At 35.0% G+C, this 13,249-nt stretch overlaps 1 protein-coding gene across 1 annotated transcript in view; it reads left to right on the top strand.

Moving 5' to 3' along the window:
- Positions 1–1,543: 1,543 nt before the first annotated feature.
- Positions 1,544–13,249, top strand: part of LOC128861804 (putative per-hexamer repeat protein 5) — a 38,749-nt gene continuing 27,043 nt past the window's right edge. Inside the window, exon 1 of the mRNA XM_054100180.1 lies at positions 1,544–1,592. Coding sequence (XP_053956155.1) covers positions 1,544–1,592 — 49 coding nt within the window. The remainder of the gene's footprint in view (positions 1,593–13,249) is intronic.

The following is a 13,249-nucleotide window of genomic DNA, read 5'->3' as shown; positions in this document are numbered from 1 at the left end:
GTGCTTAAACAAAAATCTCTAGCGGGGAAAAGCTTTAGCGTAACGGAAAGAGCTAAATATCTATACTGGAGAGAACGTCGAGTTCGGAAAGTGAAGCCTGGACTTAGCAGATTAAACTACAGGGCACAAGTTTATGATTACTTTAAAAGTGTTTGATTGCATTGACTTAGGGTATTAAATTTCTCTGTATATTCTCTATAAATCCTCCTTTTCTTTTCCTACTACCAAATCTTCTTATTATTATAGTTAAGTGACGTTTGTATATTGGATTGATTTGTTAATGAAATTGTGTAAAAATTTAGATTAAGAAACTTTCATGTAAAAATCATTCTAGTTGTACGAGTATATACTAATGTTGAAGTACTATTTAGGGGTTACATACGTCCAAAAACTCAATTTTTTTTACAGATTATGACTCTTTATAGTTTTAGGCGTATTTTTGTGGAAGTCGATTGTAAAAATTCCTCATATATACAAAGTTATGGTAGAAAATGTAACTACCCGACAAGAGTTTGAGACGCACAGGTAGCTGTCTTTCGCTTGAGGCAGCTAGCCGTTATTACTCATTTTCCTGGAAACTACTTTTTCCGGCACAGTCTACATTATAACTCATACAGTTTTTAATATTTTTGTATGCGGTTTTTCTTTTTTGATTTTTGATATTTTGATCAAAAAATTTTATAAACATAATTAAAGTGTGACATTTATGACGTAAAACGCATACATTTTTTTAAATGCCGTAAATTGCAAAACTTTTCGAAATTCAAAAATTCGGCTCGATAGACTATAACTACAACTTTTACAAGATTTTTTTACTTTTTACAAATCCACCAACATTTCAAGGAAAAATGATGGAGACCGTGGAGCAACTTTACTTTCATTATACTTTAGGTCAAGTAATTTTTTATATAATAATTTCTGTAAAGAAAAATCAAGTAAATTTGTTCATAAAGTTTAAGTACTAATAAACAATGTACATCATTTTTTTATATATATTTCGATTGTTATTTCTTCTAAAAACAGTTTTTCTTTTAGCGCATTTTTGGCCCTACTGGACGTATGTAACGCCTTAAAAGACGTTAGTCTTACTCTTTACTATTGATATAATTAAACCAATAAATGAAATGAAATATAAAGCAATTTTCTTATTTGAAAATGCCATTATATGAAAGTACTTAAAATATCATAGTATATTCAGTTCAAACATTTTTGGAATTAAAATTTTTTTCCAAAAAAGACTTTAATGTTGGAGCAGATCTGTCGAGCTTCATTGAACCCCAATTGCAGGTGTATTGAAAATAATAAGACAAATCTTTGCGTGAGATCAAAATCAAAGTATTTGTAATTAACGTAGTGTTAGGTTTCTTCAGTTTTAGTTTCTCTATAGACACAACGTCCTTTGCCAGCGCGCGGCGTGTGCACGACCGTTTGAAGGTTAAAGTAAATAATTCAACTTAAACCTCCTGTTGCTCTTTCCATTTTCAGCTTGTTGAATGCCGTTCGTTAATGTTATTTACAGCATTCTGTTGATATTCGTACTATAATGGCTGTTATTGTTTTTGACAGCAGCAACCACCATCACTACCACAATTGTGAGTAGCATCACCAAAGTCAAAGCCACTAGTGCTCATACCGTCATCACCACCAGAGCCCCAGGCAGCACTCACTTTGCGCCTGTTGTTTCGTATGAGTTGCGATTTATGTAACTTGTTTGCCTTTTTGCCAACCTCCCCTCTGCTGTGTTAATTTTTTTCCCTACCATTGTTTTGTCGTGTACTCGTATGGACTTCTTTTCCCTGTTTCTTATATTTTATGTATTATTTTTCTCGCTGATGCCTTTTTAGAAGGTGATTGTGCTTTTTTCGGCGGCAACTGAAAAGTCTTGCGCATTTCGAGGAATTTAAATATTTAGTACTTGGGTGGATATGTTCGTAAATCTGTTTAACATTTGTATGTATTGCATGATTCTAAGCTTCGCAACTCAACAAAAGGATCAACTTATTGCAAATACATATTTTACTTTTTTTAAATGTTTGTTGCATTAGCGTAGAAGCGTTTACTTGGAAAAATTCACAAAAATAGAATTTTAATTAACCAAATTTCACAAGAAACGTATCGTCGAAGCGTGTCAAACTGTTAATAATTTTTTGCTGGCGTGTGGACGACACGAGCTACTCAAATTAGAGAGGAATGCATTTCATATTTTTGTAAAAAAATTGAAAGTTCAAAATGGAATTAATTGGGAATTTATTGGGGCGTTTATCCTCGGGCCAGTGACTGGACGCTGGTTTTAGTGTGTACATTTTGGGTGAACACTCAGCCATTAGAGGCGGGTAAGGAATTTGAAGAGATAATAGGAATATTAAAAGGAATGGCCAGTACTGATTAAATTAGTTAAAGCACGATGAAGTGTTTACGACTTGGTAGATGTTAAAATAATGTTTCACACAATTAATTTATACGTATAAATATAACTAAAGTGCATGTCAGCGATTTTGAAATATTAAACACATAAAAGAAATAATTGGCGCGTACACTTCGTTAAGGTGTTTGGCCGAACTTTCCTTCTATTTGTGGTGTGCTTCTTGAATGGAATATTACTCCTCTTTTATACCCGCTCACTTGTGCACGAGGGAGTTATAATTTTGTTCACATAACGGTTGTGTGGACTTTTTAAATGTATGTTAAGATTAAATTTTCGTCCGCCCGTCTGATGTTGAAAGCTGTAACTCTTCTATAACCGAACCGAATTTACACTTCCTCAACTTATTTTAAGCTCTTGTTCTTATGTCACCAATACCTGAACAAGCAACCCAACTTGTTTAGCTGTTTAATTGTTGCTCCGGGCTATTCTTCAAAACGGCGACACCGATTTTGATGCGACGAAATGATAGATGTAGATAATCCGCTAGTTTTTTACCTACCAGAGAGAGGTTGATGTACACCATAAATAAATAAACCTCCCGCAGCGGAAGGTCTTCTGAATTCAATGAAGAACATCCCAAATCAATATTGATGGGCAAACCGTCGCCAAATAAGTCGTGAATTGGCGGAAAAAATGAACTGTAACCAGAAAACGATTCTCAATTACCTTCACTCAATGAGATTTACTGGAAAATTGAGAGCCTGGGTGTCTCACGAGCTCAACGAAAAAACAAAGAAAGTCACCTTCAAATTATTTCTCAACATCTCGCCAGCCATCGAGCAACACGCGGCCAAAAACAGCGCTTTTTGTACCGAACCGTCACGAGAGATGGGAAATGGTTCCTATATAACAATATGAAGCCAAAGAAGGAGTCGGTGACTTCAGGGGATACGCCTCAACCGAGAGTCAAGCCGGATCTAACTCATAGAAGATGGATGGTGCACTGGGAAATTCTCGAAAAGAATGCCACGATCAACAAGGTGCTCTACATTGCCGAGCTATATCGCGCGAATGAGACTATTAGACTGAAAAGACTTGATCGGCATGATCAAATCATACTCCTTCACGGCAACGCCAGCCCCATATTGCACAAGTCGTCAAAGCCGCACTCCATGAGCTCGAATAGGAGGTCCTTCAGCATCCGAGGAATTCTCCGGAACTTGCACCAATTACTATCTTTTTCGCTCCCTGCCAAAACATATGCAGGCTCAACCACTTCTTTGACATCAGACCGGGCGTTTTTTGGCGGAACGACATCAATAAATTGGTCGAGAGATGGAAAGAGATGGTAAACAGTATCAGTTTAGATTCCTGCAAATGAGAGCGATCAAAATTGTCCACCGTCCGTTATAAAAAGTTTGAAAACTTGTAGTAGGTTCGGAATGTTTTTGGACAAGCGAGAAGGACCACGCACTTGATAAACGATATTTTGTCCGTACCTATGAGACTGAGCTTTTTGCGACAACCATTTCTGATGGTTTTTCCCCACGTAATATAGTTTGCGAAAATGTTATTATATTACACCTTTCACTCCAAATATCCGGCGGTATATTATCTTCGTCTTAAGAAGAATTTTATCTTCAGAAGAGTTTTCATCTTCATTTAGCTCTCTCAAGTTCGTCAATCGCACCATCACCATCACCATCATCCTTTCTAATAAACTCATCGACGTCGGTCAGAAATTTTTCAATTCCCTCGTCGCTTAATGAATTTTGTTTTATCATATTAAATTAAATACACAAATATACTATAACATATCACACGTATAAATGAATAACAAAAATAATTTTGCTTTGTTAGCAAAAGTCACCAGTATTCACTCCACTAGGTGCGGTCAAGAATGCAATTTCTCTAAAATACCTTCGAATTGCAGATTGTAGATGGAGAGACCACACGAAATGCAAAATCAGCAGAACGTTATGGCCCATCTACAACCTCAAGCAATCGTCGACATTAATAAACATGAAACGACGGGACACCTGTAGACTTACGGCAGTCATAACTGGCTTCTGGTCTATCGGAGAACAAGCCGCCAAAATGGGCATCCCTCATAACACATACTGTCATAGTTGTAAACAACCGGGGGAAAAAGAAACAATCTTCCATTTCCTCTGTGAATGCCCTGCCCTATGGAAGGACAGAATGTTAACCCTGGGCAAACCGCTGTTCGAGAGTCTCGAGCAGCTGTCTGGCTTAGAAGTCAACAACCTAATAAGGTTCCTAAACCGCAGAGACTGGAGATAGTCCTGCTGTAAATAACTGTTAAACAATTTGGTAACGAGGATGTGGCAACAAAATGGCGCGGAAGCGCTAGTTGGATTCTGGATGAATCACCACTCTAACCAACCAACCAACCAAAAGTCACACAAAAGGCATTGTTCGTAGACTCAAACTTTTTACAACTGTACTTATAAGCAACTAGTGCATCTGAACGTGCGCACACAACTTAAGCTTACCAAAGAGTAAAGCTGAAAGAAAAGCAATAAGGGGACACAATAATGAAATAAAGGGTTTCCAATAACAGGTGTTATAAATGAATGGATTACGCTATCGAAAGATGATTTACTATTTTTATGGCCGGAATTGGATGGTATTGATCTGGACAACATTTATTTTCAACAAGACGGCGCTATGTGCCACACAAGCAACGAAACCATTGATCTTTTACGCAAAAAGTTTCCGGACCGTGTTATCTCTTGAAGAGGTGATCACAATTGGTCAGCAAGATCTTAACACCTTGTAACTTTTTTCTTTGGGGCAACGTGAAAGAGAAGGTCTGCGCCAACAGCTCAGGGTCGATTCAAGATCTTAAAGATGGAATTCGTGAGGCTATCGAGGACATAGGGCATCCACTTTGCAATTCGGTCGATTCGAGTCGACAGCTTAAACTTTACTCCTGTATTCTGTGTCAGTATCCTTTCCATTTCGGTCGCTGTTTCTGAGCTTTGCTGCTCTGCCGATATCCTTCTATTCGCGTATGTTAGAAAGTCCGCTAGGTTATAAAGTGTGATACGTCAAGTTTTCTACATGTAGGTCAGTCTGTAAGGTTATACAGGGTGTTATGCCAAGATTCCTACATATATTATACCTATCGTATTTTGGGGTCTAAACTAAAAACTTTAGACTAACATTAGTAGACTAACAGCCAGTCAATATGGCTGGTTTTGCAATTTTATATTAAAATTCCTACCACATACTAAATTATTTTCTGGCAACGATGGAATGACTTATGCAGTGATAACTCAAAAAATATTATATTGAACAGATTTTTTGTTTTATTCAACGAATACGAAATACCAGCACAATTCAAAATGACTGCTGCCAGTTAAAGTGTAAAAACATCCGCAATTTTCTCGTTTTGCATAATTACAAAGCTTTTCTTGAAATTTGTAGAGTTCCGTAGAATTGTTATTGCGTATCAGTACTATGGTGATAACTACCAGGAAAAATCAAATGCTAATGCAAAATAACGCATTCAACCATAACAAATTCATTCCATCATTTATATCTGACGACGTAGAACGTGCAATATTCGTACACTTACATTTCATAATAATACAATAGTTATTTAAATTACAATAAACGACAATTAGTAGAATGAATTTAGAAAAGTTGTAAGTTCTTCTATTGTATAATTCTACAACTTTTTTTAATATTTTAATATTATTGTTCTTGTTTATTATTATTTCGTTTTAAAAAGTTAGAAATCCAGATTAATGATCTAGGTATGCAAACCTATTATCTACCGCATACCTTCATCATCGAAAATCTCTTCATGCTAAGATGTTCGTGACGTTGATTGAGACATTGGTTTTGCTCATTTTTCTTTATTCAGTTTTTTATCCGAAATTTGTTCGCTCTTAGCTCATGTGAATGCCACTGAATGGTCCGGGGAAAATACAAAACTCGTGCTTGTTATTTTTATGGTACTTTGCCACTTGTGCTCTACAGAACCATTTGCTAATTTTTTACTCCGAATGTACAATTGATTTTGTTTTTAAATGCAAAATGGTTTTGTCTCGTCGGTTTCTTTGAATCATATCGAACTTACTTATGCACACGCGGTTACTAATGTTTTAAGGATTTACAAAAATTCTTAATTTTTCTCTTTGCTTTTAATTGCTTTGCTTACAATAGTAGTTAAATCTAAAGTTTCGAACGATACTAACCTTAGTTAACACTGGCGTCTTAGCCCTTGAGTGGGACTATTATGCAGCACAAGGCAGACGGAAATATATCTTGAAGTTACAAGAAAAAACCGGTTCACAGACTGTATGTTCGTCGTTTATTTTGGCATCGTAAAATTTTTATTTTTACATTTTGTGTGGTAAATAAGGGACAACATGCCTCAAATAAAACTTTCACAGAGAAAGAGTGTTAGTGGTTAGTGCGCCAGGTGGAGAAATATCCAGTACCAAACGCTCCAAAGTTAACTGGAATGGCCGAAAAGGATTTACGTAAGACTTGCCATTCGGAAACTGTTAGAAGGGAACTAATTTAAATGCTAGGATAGCAGTAATAAACCTTTTGTAAGAATAAGGGATAAAAGTAAGAGATTGCGGTTTGCGCGCAAGAACCGTGAGAACCGTACTTTTGATAAACGAGGTAAAAGTAAAGTTATTTGCATCAGATGACAGACCTTTAGATGGCGCGAGGCCAAAACGAAGCACAACATTTTCGAGCATTTTGCAATACAATGAAAGAAAGCACTATAAATAAAATACCCGCATTCTCTGTTTCCCCTTTTTCTCAAAAGATCATGAGATATTAGAGCATTTTACAAAATAATCGTATCTGTAACAAATTAGGTGTGCGTGACTGTATGTATCTTTAAAAGTTTTCAAGTACAAATATGAAGACTAAACCACATTCCAACTGAATATCTTATTAATTTGCATGAGCGTGCATACCATTTTAAAATAATAATACCTAATTATCAACATAGCTCGCAAACATCTTAAAATTTATTTGAAACATTTTTATCATAGCTCAATTGAAAATATTCAATTTTTGGCGAATAACATTTTTTCTTAAAGTGTCCTTACACCTTTTCTCGTATGCATCAAAGTACTTGTTCATTCGTCTGTATGTACATATATTCAGCTTCAGTATATTTAATGAACTGGGGAAGTGTAAGCCAACAAATCGGATATCTAGCGGATATTTCTTCAGCCACACTTTCCATTTTACTACCCATACTTAGGAATTTATGCTTTCAATGAAGTGTGTTTGCTGCCAACCAGACGGCTTTGCACGTTTACACTGCTATTGCCAACTTAAGTCAGACGGCAATGGTTCGATAAATGGGCCAACAATTTTATGCTACAATACGCACGAGCACATAAAATTAACCGGTGGTCATTTAGTTGGCAGCTGTAGCTGCTTTGTTGCGTCTTGTACTCGGAACACTTTGAAATGTGGTTTGTGCAATTTACAATTCGATATTTCTGCTACTCTAACCTTTTTCAATGTGCAATAGCAGACATATCGGACGAGAGGGTGAGCAGACATAAAAGTAGAGCGCAAAAATAATTTCCGGTTTTTGAGCGATTCGAAGGGTGATAGAGCGGAAATCAAATTACTGCAAAGGCTTAGACGTTAAACTGCTATTTTGAGGTACAAAGTGTACTCAGCTACCGGTTAAATCTATAGAAAAAGAGGTTCTGTCAAATACAACAGAATTTATAAACATGCGTGTATTTTGGAATAAGTACATACAGTAGATAGCAAAAATAAGTTTCCACCGTCCCACAATATTGGTATTGGTCTATCATTTTTGAAGCGTTATGAAACATAGGGTGCCGTACTTGTTTTAATAAGTAACGCCATTCAATGGTTGTCTGTAAACGCATTTCGCGTTGATTGTTAGCAGTCCAGCTTTTGGCGTTACAAAGTTAAGTTTCCAAATGAAAGATATTATTAGTTTTTTCTTTGTAAGCCATTTAGTGAAGAAATAGTGTTATAAAACTGCGTTAGTAGCAGCACTCAAAAGGATTCGCCCGAAAGTATTATGTTTTAGTAGCGATTTAGTAACTTTCAAAAATTATTACGAAGTACTAAAAAAGTATATATTTTTACTTTCTTAGATACTAGGAGAGGAAAATTCAAGCAATCAGCACTGAAAGAAAATAATCTTAATAATAGAAATGTAGAAGAATCCAGATTCCAATAAAAAATTGCATATATTTTAAAAAATCGCATACGGCTATCGGAAAAGTCTTTCAGTCGTACAAAAAAATCATTCACGCCTATGCCCTATGAAACTAATGGGCACCAGGCCGCAGGCCATTAATTTCTGCTTCGAAAATTCGTGTCCAAATGCAAGGTGAAGAACATGAAATTCTTTCATCACAAGCTACTCGCGGAAGGTTGTATAAAGAAGGCAAACATGGGCGGGTCCCACAGAAGATCCTGCACGTTAGCAAACTCTCTATGAAAGTCAAAGCAAGGAGTAATTCCAAAATAATGCTTCGAAACTATAAGAATCGGTAACAAATCGTTTGGACAGATGATTCTATGATCCTGTTTAAGTATTCCTTTGCTAGGGTCTACATGTGGAGGAAGAAATGAGAACCACGGCCTTGTAAATGCCATAAGCCCACTTTTAAGGCGGCTGAAATCGGTAATATAGTTTGGAGATGCATAGCCTAAGAAAATTAGTAAAGCTAGAAGGAGAAGTAAGTACCAATATTTACTTAAATATCCTTAAAAATGTTGCAATACCTGAAGGTAGGAGGCTGATTAATGGCAATTGTACACGACAACATGATAATGCTCCAATGCATATCGCAAAAAAGTAACAAAATACTTAGAAGAACAAAATATAGACATTTTGAAATGGCCACAGGAAAATTCAGTATCCCCTATTGAAAACTCTTGGGCAATATTAAGACCAAGCATATCGTAAGTAAACACCTCAAAACATCAATGAATTAAAAAAAATGCATTAATGCAACTTCGGATAATGTCACTTCAGATGAATGCAAAAAGCCTATCCATGCGCTGGGTGACCGTTTAGCTGAAATGTGTTAGTGGAAATTTACTTGTATTACAATTTTTTACATGGCTTTCGGTTTGTTGTATAAGATTTGAAATAGGAAAGGTGTGTTTTAAGAGCTTGGCCTTTATTTTTGAATATGATATCCGGCATATGGCTGAGGCAGTTACGAGTTATCTGGTCCGACTCCGAGCTTTTTCATGGCGGAAATACACTCGGAGGTTCGCCATTGTAGAATTTTCCACATAGTCGAATGACGACGGCCAACAAGTTGAAAACGACGGCAAAACGACACTTCAGCGTATTCTTCAACACTTCGCTTTTGGACTTCGCGAAAAGATTTTTTTTTCAAAGCAAATTTCCACAATGTGGAAGCGTAGTTCTGGTGTTAAGGGGACAGAAAATTGTAAACGGCCATATTTTCCCTGATTTGCATTAAAATTATTTAAAATTAAGAAGTCAATATATTTTTTTCAAAATTGGCATACAGTTTATTTATACATTAAAATAGTGTAATTAGTTTTTTTTTATTTAATCATTTAAAATGGCGGATGTACACTCAATTCTTCCAGGAAGGTCGCAGCAGGGCTTCTCAATCGGCGGGCATTGTAGTATAGGCGTCAGTGACCTGAATACAAAAAATCAAAATTTTTTTTGTTTATTAATGTCATAATTTCTATATGAATTAAAAACAAATGAAAAAAAAATCGCGGAATAAAATGCTTCAAAAAACAAAATAAATTTTGGAGCGAATTTGCCTACTATTTTTGCTTCAAAAAAATAATTTTTTCGAAAAATTTTCGAAATTGTAAAATCACATAAAAAGTAATATCATAAAAAAGATGTTTGAAAAATGTCCTGGAGAGCGGTCAATAACTTTTCGAGTTATCGTGTACGCTAATGCGAAAAATATATATTAGTTTTGGGAAAAACGCGTCTAAAGATTCAATACATAACTATGTATACCTCTCTCAGCGCTTAAACGCAAAGAATAGAGTTGTCACGGTTGACGATCTATAATATAAAAAATACTTAAATTTACGTTCTAACAATTTTTTGACATATTCTTAAATGATCATATTAACATTTTTTTTTCGAAATTTTACAGGTATCTGTCCACTTAAACGCCAAATCGTACGGAACAAAAATGTTAATGCTTGAAATTCTCAGTTGTCAAACCATAGATATCGATAGTTATCATGCAGCCAAAAAACATCTAATATTTGGTCTTTTCAGTTTTGTTATAATTTTGTGTTCAATAATGCTTATATTATTAATTTATGAAAACAAGTTTCAATATTTTCATTTGCAAAAAAAAAAAAATACTACATTGAACATAATTTTGCTGGATGGAAACTTATTTATGTGATATACTGTACATACCTACAAACTTGTGCGCCAGAAATCTATGCTAAAACTTCCCTTTACATTCCATATTTGTGTAGACGTATACGTTTTTTGCTTTAAAGCTTAGACTCCACGATTATCGCAGAAGTATTTATGAAACGATTCTTACAGATGATTATGATAAAAATGTTTTTAATAACTTTTTTTTATAAGTAGATAAAAATATAAAAATAAGAAATAGTTTAAAAAAAACTAAAAAATACGCTTTTATTGCTAATCGAACTAAAAAGTATATTAGAAAATAAATTTTAATCACAAAGAGGCCTATAATGAAGTAATAGCAAATCGAACGATCAGTCATAGTCAACTACCTCAGAACAGAATTATAAAAAAAATTAAGATACAAATAGAATAATTCAAATTATTTTCTACTTTTTAGTTCGATTAGCAAAAAAGCGTGTTTTTTATATTAGTTTTTTTTTAAACTATTTTTTATCATGAATGAAAATTATTGTTATCATTGCAGTCAGTGAATTATTGATTCGATATATTCGTGTTATATTTAATTCCTTTCTTATCGACTGTGAGTCTAAAGCTATGCAGTTATCGGCCGTGATAAAGAAGTAATCGGGATGAAGAACTTATTTCGTTGAGCCTGAGAAACGGCTACCCCACTCCAGAAACGGAGAGGTAACAACAAAATATACTGACATAATCAATATGTTACATGCTTTTTCCCATATAGATCATTGATTGAAGGTCGAGCCTTGTTTTTCTGAATGAAAATTATTGTTTTCATTTAGTCAGTGATTTATAGTCCGATTTAATTGTGTTATATTTAATTTCTTCTTTACCGACTATATGTCCAAAGAAAGGCCAGCATTGGCCTTGACACAGAATAGATACTCTCAGCACAGAAAAAGGAGACCGTGGATTATATTGACACAATCAAAACGAGATGTAAATTTCCAGTTTGGTTTTTTTTAGTTCATTTTTGTTGGGAATTGTACTTTAATCGATAAAATTTTATAAATGAAATTATGGTAATGATAGATTCCTCTTTATTTGCCAAAATTTTGTTCCGTAAAATAATTTCAAAATTTATGTTTTGATTATTTTATTGTAATTAACAAAATTACATCTTATATGAAAATTATTTCATCTTATATGAACGTTGAATAGAGTAAATTTGCGTGTATGAGACTTGTATATTAGTATCTACGCAGGTGTAAAGACTATACAAAGTGAGAATGCAACTACCCTGAAAACGTTTTAGCCTTCTATTCGTACTGCAGTGCCGCGTGCCCGAGCAAGTTCGAATTGGAAAGAGTAAGTCGTAGACTCCCGAAATGAGTAAGAGTAACTCGGAGAGTGCAGACATGCGCAGACCGCGCGTTAGCTCTGTCTTTCTTACTCTTCTACAGAAGATCTAAAAAAAGAAAATATTAATCCTGGCAATCCTAATAAGGATAATGGAAAACTTTTATCAAATTATTGCATTGTCATCGGTCCTTGATAGGTGTGCAAAATTCCAAGTTGATCAGATTTTTAAAAGCCAGTGAAAATTAAGCTCAAAGATTCCGTTACATACATACATACATACATACAACCCGAGCTAATAAAAGTGTGTTAATTATAATTTGAACGCATTTTAATACACAATCCTGTTGGCAACTGGCAAACTGATAATACATTTTAATCTAATTACTACACCTACCTTCACGTGTTGATACTTGGATTATTTTTAAGGGGAACCAGCATTGCGATGTCCTAGGTTTGATGTCAATTGTTTGATTCCAGATGACTTTTCAACTAACTTAAAGAGAGTTGCTTAGAAGTTTGCTACAAGTTATCTTATTTACTATAGTATAGTTAGATATGAACTAGGTTAGGTAAGACTATACTGGCTGGCTGAAGCCACGCAGGCACCATTTTGGTTGACAGCGATACCAAATTAGAGTACTTTTTTGTTTTATCTTAGCACACAGTGCTTCTCTCAACTTACCATACTGAGAGCGTAATAGCGGTACGAGATAGTGCTACCTTCATATTCTCTTCATCGTGTAACAACACTAACACTCGAGGTGAATATTTTCTTGATTTTATCTCAGAGGTCGGCAAAGCTTATAGTTAAAATTTGGTAATTCGTCGTGCTTCTGTTTTACTGAACACAGTCAAAACTTGGCAACATCTCGCTCTGCTATTATTGTGACCACATGTACCGTGTTTTGTTTTTTTAAATAGCGCAGTCAGTTCTTGTCGTGGAGGACTGCGAGCATTATTAAAATAATAAAAAAAAAAACACAAACAGAAAAAATCGGCGGAAATGTAAAAGTAGGGGGCTGCTTTACGTATTATGGTGTAGGACCATTGTACCAGGTCGAAGACATAATGAATTCGGCAACAGACGGGGCGCCGATAATAGTTGACCCCTTCAATAGGATAATGATTCAAGCACTCAGCTGTGAGAAAAAAATGGC

Source organism: Anastrepha ludens, chromosome 4 (genome assembly GCF_028408465.1).
Source record: "Anastrepha ludens isolate Willacy chromosome 4, idAnaLude1.1, whole genome shotgun sequence".
Lineage (NCBI taxonomy): Eukaryota > Metazoa > Arthropoda > Insecta > Diptera > Tephritidae > Anastrepha > Anastrepha ludens.
The sequence above is the reverse complement of the archived record's forward strand: the minus strand, read 5'-3'. Positions and strand labels throughout refer to the sequence as shown.